Source organism: Dufourea novaeangliae, unplaced genomic scaffold (genome assembly GCF_001272555.1).
Source record: "Dufourea novaeangliae isolate 0120121106 unplaced genomic scaffold, ASM127255v1 scaffold299, whole genome shotgun sequence".
Lineage (NCBI taxonomy): Eukaryota > Metazoa > Arthropoda > Insecta > Hymenoptera > Halictidae > Dufourea > Dufourea novaeangliae.
Window position 1 is genome coordinate 1,964,337 of NW_015374192.1, and position 26,954 is coordinate 1,991,290.

Here is a 26,954-nt window from a genome sequence, read left to right on the forward strand (position 1 = left end):
ACCCCTCCTTGGATGGTGGATCCCCACCGGCAATCTTGCGGGGTCGTTGCCGTCGACGTTTGCCGGTCGAACGGGCGTCAACCGTCAATACGACCGCAACGACGTCGAGGTGGAGAACGTCGACGACAATAGCCCCCGGTGTGCTCGATGAAGCAACGGTGACAGCGGATGGCGAGCCCGACGCCCGACAGTGACGGCAACGACAATGGCGATGGCGGTCATCACCGCGGCGCCATCCCCTATGAATGGTCCACAGATCGAAGGAAGGGGGGAGGGTTAGAGGAGGTCGCGGTGACCACGTTCCTGGGATCGAAATTGATTTTGCCGCTCGATAGACGAAGGATAGCCCGTCGGTCGGATTACACTGGGACGGAGGAATTCGTTGGTTTTCTTAGGGTAAAATGCGCTTCGACCGCGCCCCTAGTTCACCTTTTTCGTTCATGTGTGTGTGTGTGGTTATTGGGTCGACCGTGGGGCGTTTTATAAAGCGCTGGAAAATCAGGGCTACAGAGGGAGGAGGGGATCGGATGCTTCTTTGGTTAAATTAAACGATTCGGAAGGGAATATCCTGTCGGAGGGACCGTCTCTGTTGGAACGTTCGTACGGGTATTTGCATACTGTTCTCTCTAATGTTTCAAATATGTATTCTTCCGTTCGTCTGTCGCATCAGGAAAGTAAGTAGAGTGTCGGGATAGATAAGACTTTGTGTGACGGAGATTCTTGGTGCGGTGAAGAATTAGAATTCAACGAGTCACTCGGAGTTAACTGAATATAGCTTAATCTTCCTTCTGTATAATCAGGATTTGTGAATCGTCTTTTGTTTCTCTCGTTTGCAACGTTACCGTTCCTTTCTGTCTTCTTCGTCGAGCAGACTCTGATGGTGGTGTGCTGTTATAATGAAAATAAATTATAGGTATAAAATACATCGTATAATAACCTTGAGATGCTTATCTTTAAGCTGGGTATTTTTGGCCGATGAAACGATCAATCGCGATGTAGAAACTAGTGAACCGATCGGAGGAACACCCTTCTGGGTGAAATTATATTTAGACCGAAGGTAATTCGATCAAGGTTATACGAGAGTCACGGTTTCGATTATATCCCCAGGGCGCAGGATTCGTCGGGAAACGACCTCGAGACATCTATAAATAAACAATAATTCATAGGGCCGATAGGGGCGTCCTTCCGTAACCTCCAATAACGTCGATCATCCTCCGGCCATTATTCTTCCCGAGTGACTCCCATTTCCATAGATCGCTCGATACGTCCCATCGACGAAAAGTATTCAAGACTGACGGCCCACTCGATGCTATCGGGGATCGTGTAATTTCAATACCGCGAGAGCTTATTACCGAACACCCATTGCCAGAAGGGCCAGGGAGAGGTGTGTAGGCCGGCTATTATCGGACACTCTGTGCGCAATATCCGGCAGCGATAATTACAGATACATCAGATATTCGTAGCGAACAATGCGACACGGACGTGCGAGTTATCGACTGCCAGTCCGTGTTGGGAGCTTCGAGATCCCCGCAGTAGTATCGGGCGATACCGGTCAGACTCGTTAGTTCGATAAACCGGGCGCGGCGTGTCTTTATTGGGATTTTTACTCTAATCGAAATCGCCCACGTCATTATCGAGTCCACGGTTCGTCGAATATCCATAAGCCGGCGCAACCACGGTATACGGTAAATCATGGATTAATGCTCGAAACTAGGGACTGCTTTGGAACATTTATCGTAGAGGGACATTATTTCTGAAGTTCACAAATTTCAGGCCAAGCTTTGGTAGATCGTCTTAGTATTTTGCTGGCTACCAACGAAGATCATTTAACGTAGAAATATTTCTGAGCATTTATCGAGAATTTACTGTACACCTTGAAGTACGGGCCATGTTATGTCTCAATGAAACGATCGCCGATGAAAGATGATCCAAGACCAGTATCGATGCTCGACGATACATTTTAGTAGCGACGCGCCCTCGCGGACCTGCCAGGGATGTTTGTTCCGGAACCGATCAAACTTTCACCCCGCTTTGCACGCCGACGCCAATCGCATTAGCGGCTGTCAACCAACCGACGTCTCGAAAGTATCACCGCTGCCGATAATAAATTAACAAGTGGCCGCGACGCGGGACAAACACGTGTAACTCTGTTTCGATTGAGGGACGCGTTCTTTTCGGGTTTGAAAGAGCTTCGTCGATCTCGCGGAACGGTTCTTCGTCGAATTCGATTGTCGGTGAAAGAAACGGTTGATGCTAATAGATAGCGTGGTTGACTTTAGTCGCATGATAATATGTTAATAGGATGGAAGATAATTTTATACACGATGGAACAGGTAAATGGTGATCTTGAATATTTGCCTTACTTAATATTCTATGAAAAAAAAACTTCTTAAGGCGAACTTGCTCGTAATAAAATTGTTAATCTTCGTTTAATACAGTGAATTCAAGAATACAAAACATGCGATTATAATTTCTCTCCTACAAACAGACGAGAATAAATGAACCATTTCACTCCGAAAAAAAAAGATGAAATTCGTCGATGTATCTCTTTATTGCGTTGAACGAAAAAAAAAGTCTGATGCATCGCGCCGGAGAAAATCCATTGTACTTCGACTTTCGTATTCGTAGAAAAATCCATGTTTTCCGTGCTCGTATCGAGGAATCTTATCCGTCCATGCCACGCGACAGCGCGCCGTTCAAAAGCGTCGCTGGCGATCCCTGTTCGGGGGGTAGGCTTTTGTTCGCCGGCAGGATCGCGGAATATTTTTATTCGGCGTTGTCAACAGGGCTCGACGAGCATTCCCCCCACCCCATAAACGCGTCACACGTATCGTCACGCCGTTATTCAGCACGAGAGCCAGGCAAACGCGCCGTGGTATTTTCAGTTTCGAGGCCGCGGCGATATTTCGTCGTTCTATGTGTTCCATGACGCGTGCGCGCAGGCAACTTTACTCTCGTGGCGTGCGTTTATCGTGTGGTGGTCGAGCGTTATGCTGAACGGCGGCGAGCTTTACGACCGTGCCCGTTTTATTGGCGCGACACCTAAACGGGACACCTGGGATATTCTGTTACGCGTGGCGAAAAAATGCCGTTCCACCTGTATTCCTCCGTTGGTCGTCTCTTTCCTTTCTTTTTCTTTCATTCCCAAAATTTCTTCGCCATTGTCACGTATCGTCCCCTCGTTCAATTTTCGCGGTCACGACCGACGTTCGACGACGATAATATGTTCGACGAGCATGAGAGTGATGGAGTCTCGGATTAAAATTTTTTGGGTCTGGAGCTATCATACCTTCAAATCTTGAAAAATTGAAATTTGATGTAAATAAAATTAAATACCATTTCCCCGTAACGAACGTTTGATTATAACGAACAATGCTTCGTTATATTTCCATAGCTTTGCTCCTATTTCTAATTATTTCAAGAAGGAAATATTGTAAACCAAACTTCATTCAATTATTTTCTGACATAAATCGAATGCTTAGATTAAGACCCCTTCAAAGTGGGGCCAGAGGTTGCAGTCCCCTCTTGATCCGGCGTTATCGTGGTGGCGGTCCACCGCCAGGAACACCCAAAGCCTGCTTTTGTCATCGTGGTTAGCGCGCTCACAAACCGCCTGCGGTCATCCCGAAATGTCGTTACATAGCTCGCGCGCCCACCAGCACTCTCGTTACACCAACCCCTTTTCGAACAGACACGGAACAATGCTCCGAACAATGTTTTTATTTCAACGATCGTCTGTTTGTTTGCCCATACCCGAATACACACACACACACATATACTCTGTTGTCCCCCGCCTGTTCACGCCTCATCGTTCCGTGACGCGAAACTACTCGAAATAAGCGCGCCTCGACACCCAAACCGTGGCACCGCGTTTAACCATGGCCGGCGAGCAGATTTTACCCACGAATAACGAGAACAATGCTGGATGCTTAGTGCGACATAAATTGCCGGGAACGCAATCGGCTCTCTGTGGAGGGGAGGAGAGGCGTATAACTATACTATAGGTGGAGGGTACCCTCCGATCGGCAAACATATCCCGAAATCTCCGTGCACGGTCGTTAAACCGGAGGACTTTGAAACGTCCACCTCCCACCACCACCGTGGTTTAAAATGTTTCTGGACGCATGTGATTTTTCGTTTTTACGCCCCCCTTCCCCTTCCCCATGGAACGGGATTCTAGCAGCGTGTCCTTTAAGAGTGGCCGCGATAGACGAGATACGAGGTTAGAATAATAAATTCCAGAGGAACACTGCCGGACAATCGCCAATTGGTACAAAGGAGGAGTGATTGTTACGGGGGGGGAAGAGAGAGAAAAAAAGTAAGGGAACAGGTTGTGGTATAGGAGGGTTGGGGTGGGGGTTGTAATAGGTAGCGGAAGAGAGAAAAAGAGTCCATTGTATATTGCGCGAATATTCATCTTGAAAGTTAACGAACGCGCGGCGCCGTCTCGTTAGCGAACAAGGAAACTCCTTCGGTACGGGTGAAGGGGGGGTTGGTTCGCTTGTCCGGAAGGGAAATATCCTGTTCTCTTTCCTGTTCTCCGCGCTGTCCTCGCCTCGTTCTGACGACACTTGCCTTTTTTCTTTTTTTTTTTTTGTCTTTCGCCATCCCCATCCTTCTGTCACTATTTTTTAGTCTCTCGAACGCTCACAAAGCGTATCATTAGTATAACTTTTTCCCGGCCGGCCAAGTTGAAAACGACGGGACGGTTATTTTACCGGCGAAACGGATTTTTCTACCCCTTCACCCTGTCCCTCTGGTTGAAATAATGAAATTCCACGGCTAGACACCGGGGCGGTGGTGGTCGCGATTCCCGACCATTGATCCGGGAACAACGAAGCGACTGCGATTGTTACCGGTGATATTAACGGGGCCCGATGGAATTTACGTTATCGAACGTTTTGATCCGTGCCTCTCGACGCGATTACGAGAATCGTGGGGTTACTCGGTATGGATCGTGGTCGGCTCATTTGTCGACGGTTGGATCGTTACATCCGGAGTTTTGCCGTTTATAGGATCGCTGCTTACCGTGGAATTATTGGGGTAGTCTTGCCTTTTTTCGGTATCGATGAATCGTCGCTCTGAATAGTGTTAGAAAGTTTTGTATCGTGTTTATGGTAAACTGGTTAGTAGTGTATAAATTGTCTTTTTGTATAGACTGCTAACTTTCTTATATAGAATGTCTTCAAAAAACATATTCTTCGAAATACATTTCATTCTACATATGGGCAGAAACACTGTGATAGCAGACACAGAACAAGACTTCATAACACAGTTATTCTAACCTATAATTCTAATCTTTCATTTTATATAAGTTAGCAGTTTAGTATACTATATAGAAGTCTGTGATTAATTTACAGTATTGTAAATTAACACTTCGGCTGTTGGTCTCGAAGTACATTCAGTTTGGGTATAGATTCACAGATCAGGAACGATTAAGTAATGTCATTCTAATTCAAAAATCGTTAACAAAGTAGAGCCAGAGTCTCTGCTTGTGATGAATCAAATGGATTGTCGATGAATCATCCACGATGGACATCTACAGTGTAAAAGTGTGCTCTCTATCCCCCTCATACCCTTAAAACTACCCATAAATACTACCTCTAAAAGAAGTCAGACGTTTCTGCACGAGATCGCAGTGCAGCGCCTGTAGACCATCGGTTCTACAGAATGGCCCTGCCATAAATATTAACAAATCCTAAAAACTAAAGACTCATACTCCTACACTCTTGCTACATTCGATTCCAGACAAAAAATATTCCTGACAGAATCGCGAAAAGTCTCTCGAAATGACCAGCCCCCCTCGGTAAATCATCCGCCACCTCGACGACTGATGTTTTCATCCGTGTGACAACGTTCGAGGCGCGATTAATCACCGCGGGGGGCACCCAGTTAAAATGAATTTTTCCCAAAAAATATGTGCCAGGATGGCACACACACAAACGTCTCATCCCCATTCCTGCCACCGGTATAAGCGTTATAAAGTTCGTTTATTGGGCGGGCGCCATCCCAGAGCCTCGGGTCCGCGTGCCGCACCCCCCTACCCACCTGCCGACCCGTTTCGTCGGTCGACCTTCGGGCGCGATAAGTCATCGGTTGACAAGCAATATTTTTATCGTTTCTGAGAGTGACATTGCTCGAAGGAAGATTAATCGTTTAGCACGCGAGGGCCGTGAAAGAGGGATACGGGAAATTGTTATAGATGGAAACGGTTTGATACGATTTTTCGACGTTCAGCGGAGAGAGGGTAGACGAGAAAGAGAAAAAACAAATAGCTAAAAATAAAAAGAACGCCCCGTCGACTAATCACGGGGACCGCCACCGGGCGAAAATTCTATAACGAAAGAGAGTAAGTCACCTTTACTAATCGACCGGTTCCGCCCTTTCTGTTTCAGGGGAATTTTACAGCAGGGCCGAAAGAATTACGAGGAGGCCATTCTGAGTTATCAGCGAGCGATCCATTTCCGACCTTCGTTAGCTCGTAAGTATTTTCATTATTTCGAGCGAGTTCTCCGACTGGGGCGTTCGCCACTGTCGATCGAATTGCCTGCACCCGGAACACTCCGGTTTTACGATTTTCCTCTTTTCTTTTTTTTTTTTTTTTTTTTTTTTTTTTTTTTTTTTTTTATTTTTTTTGCTTTCTTTTCTTTCTTTCTTGTCCTGCCTACGAGAGGAACGTCGATCCTGATATCTCTTTGCCCGCGGGCCAACGGGGTAAATCGATGGCGATGCTCGGAACTCGAATTAACGGAATGTAATTTAACGCGGATGTGGCATTAATGAACCGCGGTGTTGGCGAGCTTATCGCGGTTCATTCGATCGTTGAAACGGCGGTTCTTGCGTGAAAATAACGGGGAACTTCTGTTGTTCTTGGCGAAAGAGGAAACTTATCCTTATGCGGATTTTAAGCAACGGGTTCGCGAGTTGTTCGTTCGAAGAGTGTTTTATTGGCTCCTAAATGGAGATATTGACGGGAGAACACCAAACGATACAATAATTTTGCGTTGCATTTAACTCTTAAGTACACGGATCGTGAATGCATCATTTCTTTTTTCGCAATTTTAAAGGACAGCAGCAGGCTTTTTAGTTTAAATCTTTTTCACTGGAAATATACTTTTCTTCCTCCTACCAGCCTGCCATTAAAAATAGAACATCATGAAATTAAAAGATAAACAGAAAGCCTGCTGCTGTATTTTAAAATTACGAAAGAAGAAACGACGTATTCACGATTCGTGTCCTTAAGGCCTTAAAGGTTCAGGACATTCTCGTTTATCAAGTATCCAGGTTGACTTATGAACGGGAGTGTACTCGGTGACTGTATACCCCGGTTTCTCTGCGAGTCTTTTATCGCGTTTTTTGCATTATACGCTTAAACCGCGGAAAATTGTTCCAGTGGTCTACGGGGAGAGACACGATGCTGGCTCCAGTCAAGATAACCGGGTATATTTGTTCTTCCTTATCGTCTTCGGGAATGCTCGCGACAGTTCCGTCGAGCGACGAAAGGATCCGACCGTATCGTCTACGCCTTTAAGAAAACCCACCCGAGGCCCCGAACCCCAAGTTACGTGTTTGCCGTACATTCAGAGAAATATTTACCCGTGGCTCGCCGTTGGCCGATATATTGTTTCGAGTTAAGTCCGCGGTCGAGGGTGGCCTTCCACGTCCACGTATCCCCTGGAACGTAAATATTATTCCTATTTATTTCGTCTGCGGGACCGCTGGGTTCCGGACGTCGACCTCGATATTTCTGATATCGCATTAAACCTCTGAAATATCTTCCCGGAAATATCAACGGGGATTGCGCCCACGTATATATATTCTTGAACGGCTCCTTCGCCGGGGCGCCCACGTTCGTATACGAAGGTAGCAATATTTCCGTGGGTTACTTATAAGGGAACCGTATGCAATTGCGAAAGAACTTTAGGGAACGTTCCTGAACACGTAAGAAACTTGTAGTATAGGAGATGTAAGAGAGTATATTAGGACCAGATTCGTATTAAGTCCATTATTTCTGAAAAATGACATTTTACGTTTCTTGTATCAAATTTTCCATTCTTTTTGATGGTAAAAATTATTTTGCTCTAAGTTGGTTAGTTTTTAATATAATACTGTAAAAATTATATCAAATCCATATCTTCTCTCGAGCCAAACAATGTAAAGTCCATCACATAGGGAATTTAATACAGTGTTTACCATTTCTACATATCCAGACTTAAATCCATAGTTCGAAGGTAGCTATTGTTTCTCTTAGTTCCAGAGTTTAAAAGTTACTAGGTTGTTACAACTTTGATTTCATTTCCTCTAAATGTTGGTAAGTGTGACTTAATATACTCTGGCTCTGGGATCCAGCTGTCGATATGACCGTGACAGGTCTTAGGGAAAACAGATCCCTCACCACCGCTCAAGAACGATACGTAAAGGCGTACCTACGGGGTGGTAGGGATAGTAATATTCGAGACTCTGAGGCGAGAACAGTAAAGACTAAGTGCAAGTGAACCAAGTGTGTGTTATGTCCAAATACCGAACATTGTATTACGTCAAATATCTTCTAACAGGTAATTCACCGTATAGATAAATGTCATTAGTTGAAGTTGAATATTTCATATGACGCATATTTTCGATATACGTTTGTCCTCGATAGTTCTAGTATTAAATTAATAATGTTAATATTTCATATATTACCTAACGAATTCGTTTCTTCTCGCTCCCCTGAAGAATTACATGTTTACTACTTGTGACACTTTTATTACTACGGTGCGATATGTAGAATAAACATCGTGTTCGTAAACTCTGTTCAATACATCGTAGTCACCTGCTTTAAATGAAATATAAAGAGGATAACAACATAACTAACAAAATCCACTAAACATCCTGAAGGATATTGACTTATACCACAAATTAGAGATACGTTCTATCCCATTGAGTAACCCAACCGTGATCGGTAATAACCTTGAAAGGTGCCCTTAAACACTCAATAAAAATAAAAAAAAAAGATAATGTTCCATAGACAGTTATCGTTCAAGGGTATTCCATAATCGACAGACAAAGAGCTTTCCTCGCCTCTCTCAACCAGCCAGACCCTCCATTCGGAACAAATTTCCAAATCGACCCTCGTTAATCCAACAAGGTCGAGTTACTAGCTTACCAGAGCAGACCATTTCCAATCCTAGTCCCTCCGTGGACAGTATCTCCGCTATTGGAGGCGTAGTTTTTGCCGTTTCCGATTCTTCTGCGCGAAATCCCACGTACACGCGGTAGGCGTGACCGCAGTCCGAGAATTGGGGACAGGTACGGTTCCTTAACGAGCCCACCTTGTCGCCGAAAAGAGCGAACCAGCGTGCCCTCCGGGTGGGGACCGTGTAAAACGTCGGAAAAGAACAAGAAAAGAAAGAAAGGGTCGCCGTCGTTTGTCACGGGGGACCGTACCTACGATCCACGTACGACGATTTACTTCGACCGTCCCGGGAACGGTTCATTACCGAGCAAATGCCCCCGCTGTCGCGGACCGATATTGATCTTATTTTCCGCTTTCCACTCGCCCTGGTATTTATTTTTCTGTCCAGCCTTCCCCTCCCGATCCCGTGGTTCGATCTCCTGCAAACCGGTAGATTGCCGGTTACCGTTTACCGCCTCTTGTAGCCTGTCGGATTTACGACAACGTTCCGAGCCATTGCCTGTTTTCGAATTTCGTCTTTTTCTAGAGCGTCGACTCGAGTTCTTGCTTTTACTTGAATTCTGCGATAAATGGTTCTTCTCGATCTTATGCTTTAATACGCTCGTGACACACTGTTTGGTACAAGGAAAAAGGGAAATCGATGATACTTTCGAAGAGAATACAGTAAATCGTCGATGAGTGTTGGATGGTCTCAGCACAGAACATTGAATATTTTCGATCAACAGCCCTGTCCATCTACGATTCCTCCTCTCCCAACCCATACAACGTGACCTAATATTAATGCATATCGTTACTTTGGAAGAAAACCGACACGAGTTAAAAATGTCACATTTCTTATTGCAGTAAAGGCTCCATGAGAGTTGGATATGAAGTTCCTTGTGGAAACAAATGTGATATATTTTGATGATAGAGATTATTAATTTGTTTTCTCGACAATCAGTGATACTCGACAAAGAATTTGAATAATTATTTAAACAGTGTTTCCTCTAAACCGATACCTTTCTGCAGCCTTTTTTTCCAATGTGTAAATATTCCAGCTAGACTATGAAAATACTCGCGTCGGAGCGTATATATTCATCTTTCTCAACGGAAACCCGCCGCGTGACGGCTATTTCCCGCGTAATACGAGTCAGACGCATTCCCAGGTGTATTTTAAAACGACCAGGGAAGCTCCGTCGCGGCGCGATCGCCTTTCGGTCGGACAAATGTACCGCGGGAAGCCCGTTAAAACAGTCGTCCAAGTCGGCCTGCGTTCTCCAAACGTATTATACTTTTTCATAAGCTGAGCCACGACGACGGGCTCACACTTCGTTCCCTGCATTTTTTTTTCCAAGCGACATCGTCGGCGGCCCGCTTTATCAATGCTGTTTACACGGACGTACGTTCGCGGGTGTACAATTATAACGCAATCCAGCCGCGCGAAATAGCGTCTCTGGCCCACGAATTGCAACAGAGAGCATTTCGCTGTCCGCGCGCGTGGTTCGCTCACGGAACGTATTTGCATCCATAAGCGGGCCGGTTCGTGCATATAAAGCAACTCCTACCCTGCACCTCCGTTCGTCCTGGACAAGAATACGAACGCCCGGAACACGTCGACCACAGCCGGAGATCTGATCTTCGGGCTCCCGCGCTGATTATGGGAGACCGGTGCAGATTGTAACAAAAAAGGTTTTCACAATTTTTTCTCAAAAGTCTTTTCCTCAATCAGGAAATAATTTGTGTCACTTACTGCTCACGTCTTTGATGAACTCATTGAGTGTAAATATGTGACAAAATCTTTGATACTTAGACATCTATGTTCATCTTAAACAAATCTGAAGTTTTGTTACAATGTGCCCCAGCCCGGGGTAAATTGTAACACGTCTGTTTTATTTAGGTAAACACAAGTATGCATACAAATAAACATTTCCAAAAAATATAAATGTAAATGCATATGATTAGTAAGCATTCAGAATAAAAAAAGACTAGTATCAGGGTGTTTTCCGCGAGAGGTGGTGGAGGGGTAAGGGTAGAAAGGTGGGGAGAGGTGGGGGTGGGAAACGATTGGTCGGCCCCGGACATTATAAAGCACGCCTACCAGGATGTGTATTAAAAGTTTCGCGAAGTTTATGAAAAGCGCCCGGGCGTTGTACGTAATTTAACCGATCCCCGTCCGCGCGCGCTGTAGTCGTGTAATTTTATCGTCGTCGTAAAATTTGTTGCCGCGAAGCTCTCGCTTACCGGACGATATGGAAACTTCGTGTTTTAAGCTGTACCGTGCAAAGAGACATCGGTAAACTTCGTTACCGGGGCGCTGCTTTTATCGACGGCATCGACGTGTTCACCTTTGTTTTCTTTTCCAATCTGCCTGCGCTTTTCACCCTACCGTCCATGTTCCTGTTTGTTTTCTCTCTGTTTTTTTTTTTTCTTTATTGCGATTCTTCTTTTTCCAACGTGTCTCGTTTCCATGGCGAGATACTCGAGCGGAGGTCCATTCTAATCCGATGTTTAGAAGATAATAGAACGGCTGTGACTTATTTCGATCCCTGCGCGACGGGGTGGCCGTTCAAACGGAAAAAGCGATGGAGTGTCTGAAGTAATGTACTTCTTGTGTCGAAGTAATGTACGACGAAAGAATACTGCAGAGACAGGATATTTTCGTCTTTGAAATATACTTATATATTTATGGAATTTTATAACATGTACAGGGGATTAAAAAAAAGGGTTCACGACATTGAAAATATTAATTTTTTACCCGTATTTAACAGGACTTTTTCATCATTTGACGAGTATTATCTACTTTAGAAGTTATGAACCCTTTTTTGAATGACCCTGTATGTTTAGATAAAATATTGGAGAAATTATTAGAGTATTTGTTATAATATAGTATTTCAGTATATTCAGTATATCCCAGTATTTCATATAATGTATTATATTACAGTATTTTCAGTAGTAGGAGTTTCATGGTGACAATATAACTTGTGTCCGCTTCCCTCATGAATGTATTCATAATACTTTCGCGTGCACCGTGTACATCTCACGGTTATCGTTGCGCGAACACACCGCCAGGCTGTTAATTTAAAAGCGATTCTTCTGGCGCTCTGCTACGGAAGAATTGCTCGCGTCTTTCTTCGTTACGGAAAGTACACCGCGCACCAGATGGAGAGATACCAACCGAAGACGTGGTTTCACCACGAAACGAGATCAGATCGGTTAATTATTTTAACGCGCGAAAACGTCGATCGGCGCAGAAGCATATTGTGATTTATTACGCGAGGGAAACAAAACGTATCCGCAAAACGGGATACGAGAAGCAATACAGAAAATCACTTTTGTCATCGTCGGTCAATTTATTAAAATACATGGCAGACAAGAGATATTAAAACGAGAGCCAGTGATACGTAACATGATTAATGGGCTCCGACGCGAATATTGTCGGCTCTGTTTTTGTTTTTTTTTAATAACTGTTGTTCGACGACGAAATTTCGGGTTATATTCCTGTTACGACGAATAAACCGGACAGTGTTGTTTCCTCGTAAAAGTAACGACGAATCGCGTGGAAGGATCGTGCAGCATATTCGTAAACCAAGCGGAGAATTATAACCGAAATTAACTCGTTGCATCCGGGACGGGAAGACACTGTTGAATTAATTGGAAAATTTTTGCGTTCTATGGAGGACACCATTGTAATATCTATTCTATTACTTCGTTTATTATTTTATCGCGTATTTTGTCTATAATTGTACGTTTGACATTTCGAGTCGTTTGTCCATTACAAAAATCATTTGGAACCGTCTGATAATAAAGTTCTCAACACTGCTACTTTAATTTGATTCAATATATTAAAGATTCAAACGTGATCGCTGGATGATTCCGTCGTTATTACCAACTACGGTTCACAATTCCTGTTCACGAGCATTTCCACGGATTCTCGACGTGTTCCAACGAACTTGAAATTTTTCTCTCCGACCGCCCGGAATATCCGGTCCACGACTACTTATGGGAGCTTTCACCTCCTCCAACTCACAAATTAAGACCCTGTCACAGGCAATTTCATCGAACGGGATTCTATAGCGTTTGAGAGTGTGCTCGAACAGAACGGGGGATGGGAGCGATGAAAGCGAAAAGCTTTGATCCGAGGACGCGAAAATTATCGTAAATTATACGTGATTGATCAGCAACATAATTCGCAACTAATTTCGACAGCTGGAATTTCCGGCTTTGATTAAATTCACTCTGTCGCGTTGGGAGAATCGAATTCTGGGAATGTTTCATTGATTTTTTTTTTTTTTTCAGAAAATTACATTTGGAAATCTGACATATGTATATAAATATATAGTCCCTAGCAAATAATTAAGGCCACTAACATACTATATTAGCACACATAAATATATTTCTTTAATCCGATTTTTGCTTAAACCAAGTTTAATTTTTAGGAACAGTAATGCAACAATTTATTGAACTCTGCATGAGAATTAAAGGTGCTTCTAATTCAAACGAAATATTCTCTCAAACCAACACTGCCTCGACAACCCCGAACAGTACATTCAACCATTCAGAATCAGTATAGAAACTTCCTTGACAACAGGATCATATACGCGGAAAAACATCACCGTGTAGTATAAATAAGTTGAACGCGATAGTTATTAATACACACACGGTGGATCGCGTTGACGCGCGCTCCGAGCCACCGCGTTCGAGCGTGTCTGTCGGAAACTAGTGGATGAATATGGGTGCCCGGAGGGCGAGCCGTAAAAGTAATAACGAGGTCGAATGTAACGGGGTATAAATCAGCCGGTGGAAAAAAGCTTCCCCCGTCCAGGTGTCGAATTACGATTCACGGTTCTATCGGGACCGCGGAACACGTCGAAACAAAGGGGGCGACGCGAAGGGTGGAGGGTTGGTAGCAAAGGGAGGAATGGGAAGGAAGCTTTCATTCGATGGAGATGAGTAAAGTATTGACCTTTCCCGCGCTCTAACGTGAATGAAAGTGGACCCGGGAGGGCGATGAAACAAGTGGCCCTTTCAGCCACCTTTAGTTATAATCCGAGCTTTAAATTGCTCGCGAGAAGTGGAACGACTTTCGATTGTTGCCGGTCAAGGGAGAGGGAGGGAGAGATCGAGGTGGTCGATGGAAGGAGAAACGTGACGAGGGGTTGACGCGAGGGAAAAAGAGTGAGAGGGTGGAGGAGAGGGGTAGAAAAAGGAAAAGAACGTCGTGAACCCTTTGTAGCAATTTTCGCGCCTCCTGCGCGGAAAAAATTCGAAGCGAGAAAAAAAAACAGAGAAGAAACGTCTTTCTGCCCGAGGAACTTTCCCCGGGAGCCGGCCACAATTAAACCGAGGCGCGGCGCGCGTTGAAATGGTTACGCTCGCGTTCAAGACAGCTTAACCGTGAAGCATGGTGCCACGTAACCGGCTAATACGGCTCGAGAACACTTTCATCGATAATCACCACCCCGGTGACAAACGCTTCAAGTGGCCGCCAAGTGTTTGGGGGTAAAACGAGCGCGGCGCGAACATCGAACTAACAAACGTGCATTATTAGAGATCGATCTTCCGCTATTGGCGACGACACTTTTATCGAGGAACATATGTGCCAGATGATGACACGATATCGTCCCGCGACGAAAATATTTATCGGAAAGGGTTCTTGTGACACGCTTGCCGTTTCTGTGTGTCAAAGTAGCAGTTATCCTCGAGATTTCAAAGCCACTTATGTGTATATGCATATTGTACTGACTGCAAAATCGTCGTATGACACCGATTTAAAATGAGAAATTAGAGTACAGTTGCTAGTTAATTGTTCAGTTTAATTTAATACAGTTAATAGTCTGTTGTTGAGTTGAATTCTTTACGTAAAGCAATTGTATCACGTGTATTCAGTTGGCAATAAGTAGAAACTTAATGCTTATATTCCATTATCTAACAATTTTATTCTACATTTTGCTTTTATTTTTGCATGTAGAATAAACTCCTGCCCGCTTGTATAACTTTTTATTCGCAGTATATAAATAAAATGCCCGAAGATCGAAATTACTTTCGCAACTGAACGATCAACTGAAACAAACACAAATTACATAGGACAAATTATTCCATTCCGAATGCAACAGTGAATCTCAGAATAGTTATCTAAATTTCCACAATTTCGTTAACCATTTCCACGATTTCGGCCACACGCTGAGACCCAATAGAACTACCATCGCATCATCAAGGTGCATTCTTCGCGATCCCTTGGAGTCAGGATCACTGATCTCAAAAACGAGGAAATGACCTCCGCCGACGGGGGCCCGTGTCGAAGGAACCGGAAGCGTTTTAAAGGCGGCGAAAGTTTCCTCGGCAGACTGTTGGCCAGCTACAGCGAGGGGAAGAAAAAAATAACGGGCGAAGCACTCTCCAGAAACGGTCCCTTTGAACCGAGAGCCGTGACTCGCGGCAGGAAACTCCTCCGGCCGAAGACTTACTGCGACCGAAACTTTCCAGACTACCCCCACCCCGTTTGCGTGCGTACGTACGTAAAACGCCTAGCGCGATACACAAGTGACTCAATTAAAGCAACCAACTTCCAACGGGAAGCGGGACGGAACCGACGAACAAACAGACGTGTCGGCGAGCACTCGCGAAGTGTACACCCGCCGGCTCCTCTTCTCGTGTCTGCACACAGCCGACGGCTGTCAGATTGGAACAAGAACGTAGCTCGGATCTTTGCCCACTCCTCCCTCCTCGTCCCTCACCTCACCCCTCTCCTACGATCTTGCTGAACGACGTCGATTAAGTTGAGGAACTTCGACTCGGGTCATTGGCAGCGAGATCGAAGGAGAACCGAGAGAGACACCGTGACTGGTCGAGTGGACTTCCAATATGCAGGGTGTAACAGAAATGTTCTCGGACCCGGAAATGGGGCACTCGGAAGGTGAATTTGAACAAGTTTTTCCTTAGCAACATTGTAATCTGAGGTTTCGTTACCGAGATATTAACGAAAAACCCCGACCAATCAGAGCGCGAGTTTGACAGTCGAGTTCCCTCGAATCACTTCGTTCTCGCTGTTGCTATATTACTACGTATTCTAAATTACGATATATGCCAACGATTTTGAAGTAAACTGTTAGGATAGTCAAATTGATTATAACTATCAATCATTTTTAACCTTTAATTACCTCGCATCAACCTTTAAGCAAAATTGCACGAATAGGGTTTTATACCCAAAAATATGCTTCATTGCGTAATTATTTGCATAGAATCAGCGATCGCCAGACAGTTAAATCGAGTCTGTTTCACTGTGATTCCTACTCGAGAACATGATATACCGTGAACAATATCAACTTCAAGAGACAAATGGTACCGCTTCTCAAGTAGAACGATGCATTATATAGTCAGCCACGCAACTTGAAGCGACGAAGTAAGATTTAGAATAAATCACGTATTCAAGCTGGCTACCCGCCCTTCTCGAACTTGCTCCCCCGAGTATGGCGGTAATTAATGATCGTGAAACGGCGTTCATTTAAATCGCCATTATTCCTCGGAATAAAATTCCATTCAAATGGAATTCTTCGTTTCGAAGGTGTGTGTGTGTGCGTTCAAGGTGGAGGGAAAACTTTCCTCCCGACAACAATGGAACACAATAATAAATAATTACCGTGACGTAACTGGGTTGACACTGGGCGGATGGAGGGACCACGGTAAAGCGACGGGGAGCCCCGGGAATCGTAGAAACGTCGGCATCTGCGGGGGTAGAAAGCGACTGATAGGTGTTAATTACGTTCCCTTAACAGTGAACCGCGCAAAACAAGGACCGTAATCCATTAGGAATAATGACAGCGGGGCGCTGGGCGCGGATTAACCAGCCACTCTGCGATTGGACGGTGTCGTTATTAGAAATTCCATCGTCCCTTCGTCCATTATCGTGTATATCAGTTTGCGAGCACGTCACGCGAAACAGACGCAGAATTCCTCGTGTGCCGCGGGCTTTCAAGAAGCTATTCTAGTATAGCCGGTGCAAAATAATCGAGTTTCTTTTTCTTATATTTTCTTAGAGCTTGAGGACCTGAAAATGTGTTCCTGTAGCATTATTTGAAATTTATAAAATTGACAAACTTATAGAAAAATTAGATTTACCAAACAACCTTATAGTTTGATAAGTTTGACTTATATTCATAATACAGTAAATCCTCGATGAGTATTCGAAGGCTGCTCGAAAACTGACAATAGAGTCTGGAATTCTGAAACCAATAATATTTGTTTCAACCGCATATGGTCGTTGGTTTACGAAATATTTAATGTTCAAACACTCATCGATGATTTACTCTACATCCTGAAGGTTCGTATCTTTAATTCTTTACATCTTTAAAATTCTCGAGTCTGTACACCTAATATATCATTAGGAACACGTATACTATCATCTTATAAAACCCCGTTAAAATCGAAATAGGGCAGTTGGGGTCCTTCCCTTGTCAGTCGCTTGACCTGAACGTCTGTAACGCAGGCAACGGATTATTTAATTAGAAACGACGTTCCCCGTTTTCTGTTTCGCTCGTTTCCAGCCTCGTATATGACTCACCCATCTTCTCCTCGTGTCTCGCTAAACGTCATTAGCCAGGATGGAACGCGTGCACGAATTCTCTCTCTTCAACTACCGCCACGACTTTCGCTATCTACCGTGGCGATTAAACCTCGGAATTGCGTGCCGAGACGCGTGTTTGAATTCCGGACGTGAAAGGTCTGCGAAGACACGATGAAACGGAGAATTAAGCGTCGACAACTTGACACAATTCCGAGTGTAATTCTGTTCCGGTTTTGGTTGCCGAGCAATGGCTGAACGACGGGAAAACGGTAAATGAACGATAAAAAGGCGCATGGAAGCTTCCTACGGCACGGTGACTTCTCTCTCCGTTACCTGGGACTTTTCCGTGTATACTTTTAATGTGGTTTGTTTGTGTTGCGCAAAGTTTAATATTTATGTTTCACCCGAAACAACAAATAATCACGGATTTCGCAATGCTTTTCACACGGTTGTTTGGTATCCAAACAGCTGAGCACGTTGTGTTCATGGTAAATTTAATTAGTAATGCAAATCGATGCCAAGTCCTTTGATATTTCCGATGCGGTATAAAAATCGTACGTGGGTCAGACGTTACCGGAAATTTATGGTATAGGAAACGGATGAACAAACAGACGCGATCGAACAATGGAACTGAAACACATTGGCGATCTCTGATCAGTAGTATCAAACGTTTCTGGTCAGACACACGAATGATCTCTGTCCAGGTCACTCAAGTTATACGTGGCACGAAATCGAAACGTAAAGTCAGTCTATAATGAAGATTAAAATATGGGCAATCCAACAAAGCAAACATCTCTGAAATACACGGTCAAATTTTGCTTCTAGAACAAGCAATTTATTTCCTGTCACCCTCTACAATCTCGACTTATATTCTCACGGTACAATCACCTAATGCTCGCTTGTACATAACTTTCGGAGGCATCCTGTACGTTTTTCCGTGTACATTAAACGCGAACACCGATCGTTGATTAAATTTCCGACAAATAAATCGCCGTATAGAACAGAAAATGAAGTCCCGACTAACATTTGTCATCCGCTTCAACTTCGTTCCAAGCATAAACGGTCCTCCACAGTCAGCGAAAAAAAAAAAAGAAAAAAAGAAATACGATCCGACTTTCCGCGCCGATCGCATGAAATCCAAGCGTGATTAATTGCTGGCGGGAACTTTTTCGCGGTCACGGGGGTTCGCGGGCGGAATTTTCGCGCAGCTACGATTCCCTCACGGTTCCGAAGAACGATTTTCTACCATGCTAGCATCGATCGTTCGGGAAAATTCGATGAATTACCGTGCAATATCTTAATCTGCGCAATGTGATCAGTATCCAGAGGACTTTCCACGTGCGTCAAACGATCCTGTCGGTTCTTCCGCGTACTTATCGCCCGTTGCGTCGATGAACTCGCGCGTGAACCGTGAATTCCATTAATCAGCGATATTAACATGACTAGAGGGGGGGGGGTTGGTGTGTGCCGTTGCGAGTAGGTGCTAGTTATCGTTTGATTAATTACGCTCACGCTGCACTTTGCACTTTATCGCGAATCCGTCGGTTCGACGTTGATATTTCCGAATTTCTAGCGTAACGAAAATCCCGTCGTTCGCGTCACGAGAGTTCCGAACACGCGATCTTCGCCGGAAGGGGCGAACCAGCCTGGTACCCGTTGGACAAGTGTCCGAGATTCCCTGGATCGTAGGAAATTAGCCGGATTGCCTGGACGAGCACTTAACACGATTGATTCGCCCGAACACAAGCCGATTCGCTCGAGGACTTACGCTATTCCGAGCCGCAACCCCTCCTATTTTAACCCCATCCCCTCGAAGAAGCACTCCAATGGAGATGCTCCTGGAATAATCGTGGTGGCCACGAGATTCCTGAAATTGCTTACGAAAATTACAGTCACGATCCAGCAATGTTACGTTTTCAGACCGTTATGTAGTGACCGGTCGAAAGTCGATACACTCGCTAGATCGTTGGAAACGAGTTCCAGTTTGAGGAAAGTCGCGGGAGGGGATGTCCGCGAGCTTTTCCGTTCCCGCAAAGTACACTCGGAACGACGGTGAACTCGATTCCCGTTTACTCTTCACCAGGTGAAACTTCCACCCGTTTTAAAAGGGAGCTTTTTTTTGCGAGTATGGCAGCGGCGAATTTCGAGGGTAGCCACTCTCCTAAGTCTCCAAGCCCCTTGACGCTTTTTAACCAACCCCCAGTGTAACTAGCCTTCGCTGGGCTCCTGTACGACCGCGATACACTCTCCGTGACACGTCCAAGGGAAAAAGAGAGAGCAAAGAAGGGGTGGGCGAACTACGACGAGCCAGGAGCAGAGAAACGGGTACCTGGAGTCTCGGGTAAACGCGTTTAGGTACACACGCGAAGTTGGAGCTGCACAAACGTCAGCTTAGGCATGCGCACACACACACACACACATGCGTGTATAAGCAGACTAGATACATGGCAGGGGATGGGGGCGTAAACACGCGTATCGACGGTCTCGCGCATTTTCACCACAGCCCTGGGTCGATACACAACCCCTCCTCGATGTACATTGGTGTACACTGGTGTTCTGAAGTATTGCACGCCTGCTATGTTTGTTTTTAGTAAGCTGTTTAATTTAATTTTAATTTAATTTTTTATTAAAATTAGTTACGAAAAAGTTATCCACCACCCTAAAGGTATCAATTCTTATATGTTGTGGTTAAAATAAATATAAGCTTTGTATGCCACGTCTGAAATCATCTTGAGAAATAATTTTTCTCCAAAAAAGGATAGATTAGGTTCCTTAGAAAAAAGTGGTTCGAAGAAGTAGTCCACCCGTAAATTACTGAAACCCTTGATTAAAGTCTACCGTACCAACAATAGGCTTTCTCGACTCCCACAAATGCATTAAATATCATTAACCCTCGTTCGACAGCCCTTATTTTGTTATCGTAAACTTATCACTAGACTACGAATTATATGCATTTATAACGTATACAATTATGTGAAATGTAATAAATGGTAAAACTAATATCAGATCTAAAACATTGTCAGTCTTATTCATCTCATAATAAAATCTTTAAGAAATGGAAAAAAGCTAAATATTTACATCTGTCTTCACAAATCACTTCGAAAAATGTTATTTTGCATAAAGTTCCGTAGTCTACTTATCACCACTTGTCACCAGTGACCTATCCTCATCGCAGAATTACCCATACATTATTCTAAATCTATGAATTCTACGGATTCCGATAAACTCAGCGCGGGTGCAATACCTTTGGAACACACAGTGCACGTTCGGGACGTGTTATCGTGACGGGTCTCCATAAATTTCGCTCCCAATAGAATAATTCCCCGTGTTATTCCAACAAATTCATTTTACGAGCCTGTTTCGCCGTGTGATTCGTCTTGTGTTGCGGACGAGGGGTGGGCGTAGAGTAGAAGAGGGAGGGGGATGGAGGCCCTCTAATTGCACGGGAACCGCGATAAAATTCTGCCCCGTCTGTTATGCAACGCGTACCTGGGCGGGATTGTTATTCGGCCTTGTGGCCGCGAATTAGCGCAAATTGCGCGGAATAACTCCGCGAATGGTGTTTTATCCCGGTGATTCAACGAAATGGATTTCGCGGAACGGGTTAACGTCTGACGCGATATTTCGGCCGGAATCCGGCTCAAGACGAGGGGTAACGGCTACACGGTTTCAATTTGGCCGAAATGAATTTTCATTTCGCGCTACGGAGGCGTGTCTACCAGCCCCAAACTGGATTTCTTGTACTGTAATTCTACGTAATGTTATGCTTCGTTTCTTTTACACTTTACTTGGATAATTTTTTCTCATTAGAGTTTGCCTGTGTTCGAGTATAATTCAATGCAGAACCGCGAATCAAGAATGTGTAGAAGCCTTGATAAGCGTAGGAGAAATAATACATTGAGGAGTTAGGCAAGTGTAACCGTATGAGAAGTAGCGTACTTTTGCGAATTATTTGCATTGAGTGATAAATGTTAAGTGACCGGTGGTCTATTGATAGACTTTTAAATTTTAGTGTTTATGGATAAAAAAGACTATTAATTTACCTTAAGTCGGGGTAAAAAATATGTTATAGGAAATCGTTGAGAACATTCGACGCTCTGCAAACCTACTAATTTTCATCGAAACTGACATCAGTCACCTTTTATTACTTCCCTTTTAAATTTCGCAGCCCTTTATGAACTGACTTCAGGCTCTCAAACGAAATTCTCCTATTCAGAGTCAATCTATTCAGCGAGAGGGGTGCGTGCACAATTTCGGCAACGGTCCACAAAGTGGAGTCCGATCGATCCACTAATTACTCGGACGAGCTGTGTTTTAAAAGTCGGCGTCGTTACGAGCGATTTGCGCTGGTAACGGGGGCAAAAAAGATTGTCAAGGACCGTGGAGTTTCGGTATCAATCGGAACGCGCGCCACTTTGGGTTCACTTTTGACTCCATAACGACGGGAATAGGTTGAAATTGGCAAGGGTTTCCCGTCAATTTAGACGTGGAATAAGAGTCAACTGACACATAACTTTCGCCTGAAAAATTACTTTTAAATAACCATATTAGTATAATCCTGTAAAAAAAGACTCATTTATACGTGTTCCATCGAAACTTCATCCCTTAAATGTGGCTCTAGAAACCTTCACTCCTCTACACTGTCTCCAGCTCATCCACCTTGTCTTGGTCTCAACTGGTACTTTGTTCTATTTTATTCTGTTATTGATTGCACTTTAAATTTAGTGAAATCAGAGTTGTAATCTTGTCGATTTGACCCCTTCAAACGAAGCGTGCGGAATTATGCACATGGATTTCTCGTGCCCTTCCATGAATACTGATGCACTTCAACCGCGTTTGGGCGGATTGACCACATTTCAGCCCTCCCTTTATTGCAACCACTCGATCCATAAACAGAAACAGAACATCAGGAAACAATTTTCTAAAAGATGAAATTAATTTAGATCCTGAAGGGTCAATCGAAAGTACAACAATATCACCCATATTAGTACTCAGATTTTCCACTTTCTCCACGTGAATTCCTCTGTGACCCCCATTTTGCAACTCACACAACGAAGACGATTATTATAACCATTAAAATAACGGTTACAACCAGCAACGTTCGTACCCAAGCGACCGTCGATCCAGAGAACCCAAGCGGTGCCCATGGTCTACACGAACGGTCGGGTTAACCAGAAAATTGCAAGGCACACACAAAAGTCGACCGCACGATGGAATCTTAATTCGTCGGAGTTCACTTCGTTTCACCGTCTCCCTTTCACCTACCTCGACGGTCTCATCTCCGCGCGTTCTTACCGTCGTTCGCCCTCGCCTCCACCGGTGGCCTCCTCTCTTTCCACGCTGCGCCTCCCGTCTTATTCCCTCCCATTCGTAATTAGGAAGCAAACAGAGCGGGCGGCGGTCTTGCCAAGTTGGCGGAGTCGGAGATGAAACAGCAGTTTCCGGCCGCCCATTCTTCTTCCGTCCCCACCGCCGTCGCCGCTGGCCATCCACCGCCACCAAGCCAGCCTGACCTTCCGTGCGAACGCGTACATACGGGAGGCTTCAAAGGACCAACGGAACGACATTTTCCCGCCGTCAAACGTAGAATCGTCCTTTTTAGCCAACGATACAATTAGTACGAAGCTGAAATTAATTTGGCAGCCGCTGCGTTTGCCTGAGTTAACTTTCATTAAAACTCAACTCGGAGCTAGAGGGTATTAAGCCCACTTTTTTAAGAAGTTTTTCGATTTCTAGAGTCCTTGATCCTTAAATTGGTTTAACCCTCCTTCTCAGAACGTAATTGTCACACTAGATCAATTTGACCCAAGCCTATATTCAACCACCTGTTATTTAAGAACGATTTGTTAAATGAAATCGCAAAAAATTATAAGATGAAGTTTGAACATTATAAAGTATATTATCATAGTTAAAAGTTGCCATAGAAAGTTTCATCATATTTAAAAAAAATTCTGGAGAGAAGGTAAAATTAGCTGAAAATACTAAGTAATTCTGTTTCCTGAAAAATACCGTGTTTCGATCGTCTGCATTATAAACCTGCCCGTCCAAATGTCCGAATAGTCCCCGTGTCTCGCACCCCAGCGTCCCATTTCCGCTTTCTTCTGGGTCAGTAACTCGTCTCCGCCGCAGTGTCGAATCAACCACGGCGAAACACCGTATCGGTGCTCCCAGAGACACTTTTTATCCTCACCCTTCCTCATCCCTCCAGTCGAGAGGAGCTGTGTTCGTCGCGGACGGTTTTTCCCGCCGCGAACTCGAGAAGTCGTGGAAACGAGTGGTTTTTCGACCGGTGATATATTGCCCTCGTTCCACGACCGCATCCACTTTTTTTCACCCCCATCCCCTCAACGACTGAATATATTAGACATGGCGTACTTTCGGCTTGTTATTTCGGATATTCCGGTTACTTTCGGCTACTTGTCTGACGTGGCGGAGTTTATCGTCGGGCGACGACGAGGTTTGCGTGAAATGGGGCGTAGATGATCAAATGACGATACGTAAGGGAGCAATAGTAGTGTTCTTATCTTGTAACCGTTGGTTTATTGATACCCTCGACCATTACTATTTCGATCTGCATTGTCGAGACGGAAGTGAGACACTCGAGTCGAAGAATCATAGAATCGTAATCACTTGGCTCTGTGTTCTTTAACATGTTAACTGCTACAGTGGAAAAGGCAGTATGTAGCCAGACACACTTTATTTTGTTTTTTTAAATTATAAATTGTTGAAAGTGTATACGTTTAATTAACAGAGGCTGTTTGTCTTGTTTTAAATTATATCGCGATATTAATTTTGAGCAAAAATTTTGGAACGGCATTTTGTTTAAATGTTTCTAGTTACGAGTTATTCGGAGTTGGCAGTGCGCACGTATTAACTGAGACAAAATAAGACGGAAATCTAAAATTAAATTTTGTTCGTAACGACCTTTGATTTTCGAGATATGATAACTTTAAATTTTTATCGACTACGTGTGCACCGAGGTCCACTTATACGTAGTCTCTGGATATAACTGCGCAAGGGGAATGCTCGTCACTATATTGGATTTGTTATACCTTCCACTTATCCTTTCATGTAGAATCACTACTATTACGTTTGTACCTCCAATCCAGGAGTACTCTGTAGAATCTACCCTCGTGAGTATATAAAGGATACACTAAAATACGTTACGTAATAGTATTAAAAAAAACATAGAATTCATTTTGCAGAGTCAGCTTCAAAAACCATGGGTGAATAGAAAATGCAACGCGTCGGCCTATTGTTGACCATTTCTACTTGCCGTGAATTCTGACAATACTACAGTGTAATCTGTTCCCCACGTCGACGTTACGGTTTTCAATCTGCCGGGTCCGGCCATTATTGAAACGGATCACATCGGCGTCAACGTGCGCGATCAATGGCGCAAGTAGAAACAGCCTGTAATGGACAGACAGGCCCGGGAATCGTACAGCAGTCAATGGTGTGTGACCGACAAATATTGAGAATCGATTCTCTTCGTGATAAAAACCAACGAACGGCAAAAAAAAATTTCGTTCTACATTCTCTACTTACCTTTACACTTGACATCACCTCGAATTCCGTTGCGCCACGATCATCGACACAATACTGCTCGGGGATCCCAATAAAATTCCGGAACATTGTGTGGTACAGATATTCGAAATATAAAAATACAGAAAATCTTCAACACTACTTCTTTCGATTATCGTTCAATAGAATGGAGAAAAGTGTGTTACCGTTGATTCTTTCGTCACTAGATAATCCGAAAAGACATTTCATCGAAAGCTTACAGGGATTTACTTATTCTACTCTTCATAAATATCCAGACACAGTATATTATTATTACTTAAATGTTACTATTTTCCAAGGGAGTATCGTGTATTTGTTCAGCTTCCACGGGGAATAAATCGCAGAAATCGGTGGGTAAATCGGTCTACGCAAGGATCTGAAGCGTAGCAATAACTTCCCTGTATCGTGAAAGATCGGATCGTAGGATGGAAAATCAACGCTGCACACGAAGCGATTCTCGCAGACGAGATTTTCGTCCGATCAGATACGATCGGTTTGGTCGTGTATCGTTAAAAAGAAATATCGACCACTGGTCCGTCCAATCGCGGTAATTGCCGGGCCGGTAATGCAATCGGATACCGGATGCGGGGGACCACTTTCACCGGTATTTTTCTCGGTTGCGGGCGAAAGCTGTCGCAGTAAATAATCCCGTGCCGGGGACAGCGTCGTCCCGAATTTCAATGCTCGCGGCCGACGCGCGAATCGGAACGTTCCCCCTCCCCCTTCCGTTTACGACCCTAATAATCCGTCAGAATTTATCACGACTCATTTGGCGCGGCAGGGAGGCCTGGTTTTACAGTTACCCGTCCAATAGAATCCCGAAAAGTTTTATTACGCCCTCGGACGTTCTCCAGTGCACGTCGTCCCTTGGAACGCGTAGATATATTGCGACGTTATTGGTGAAAGATTGAGCAGAATAGAAGTGAACCGAGTGAAGGAATTTTTAGATAGTAGATATTTTAACAAGATCGGGAGTGCCTCGTGATTCGCCAGTGCTTGTTGATAAATTACCACCTTGGGATTAATTGAAAAATTCTTCGTACACTCCATGAAAAGGTAATTTTAAGTAATATAAACAATAATTTCGTGTAATATGATATTTTTTGATTGGTGTTGTCTTGAAAGCCACATCCATTGCACGCGTTAGTTGATGCGACAGTAAGGAATGAAATTCTTCAATCCAGATTTGTGCTAATATATCTGCAAGATATATTAATCCCCTTTTTAATCCCATATCTCGACAGCGTACACTATAAAACAAAAGGGGTCTAAAAACCAGAATTCCCATTCCTGTTGGAAGATTCATAGAACATCCCGAAAACCGGCGGTCCAGGATCATGAATATCTGACAGCGAGTCTACAAAACGCTTTTCAGGGACAATATCCGCTATAACACGGCCACCGTCACGGTTCCAGTAATATTTTTATAACAATATTCCAAGCTACGGGTTTCTCGGTTCGCCAGGAAAAACGAGTTACCGCCAATCGATCCGGATCCCGCGAAAACCCCGCTCGAGTTCACGGTCGACACTGCAAACGACATCCACGATTGCGGTGGAACACGCGTGAATTTTGAAATACAGTAAAAATTGTAATTTCACACAAAAACTCAAGGTCACCTTCATACCTCGATAAAAAACTAATTACAAATCGTATGCCCCTCAATATCAAATAACT

At 44.1% G+C, this 26,954-nt stretch overlaps 1 protein-coding gene across 1 annotated transcript in view; it reads left to right on the forward strand.

Moving 5' to 3' along the window:
- The window catches only part of LOC107192207 (transmembrane and TPR repeat-containing protein CG4341-like), a 229,964-nt gene that overhangs the window by 155,871 nt on the left and 47,139 nt on the right, over positions 1–26,954 (forward strand). Inside the window, exon 6 of the mRNA XM_015581417.1 lies at positions 6,396–6,481. Within this exon, the coding sequence (XP_015436903.1) occupies positions 6,396–6,481 (86 nt within the window). The remainder of the gene's footprint in view (positions 1–6,395; positions 6,482–26,954) is intronic.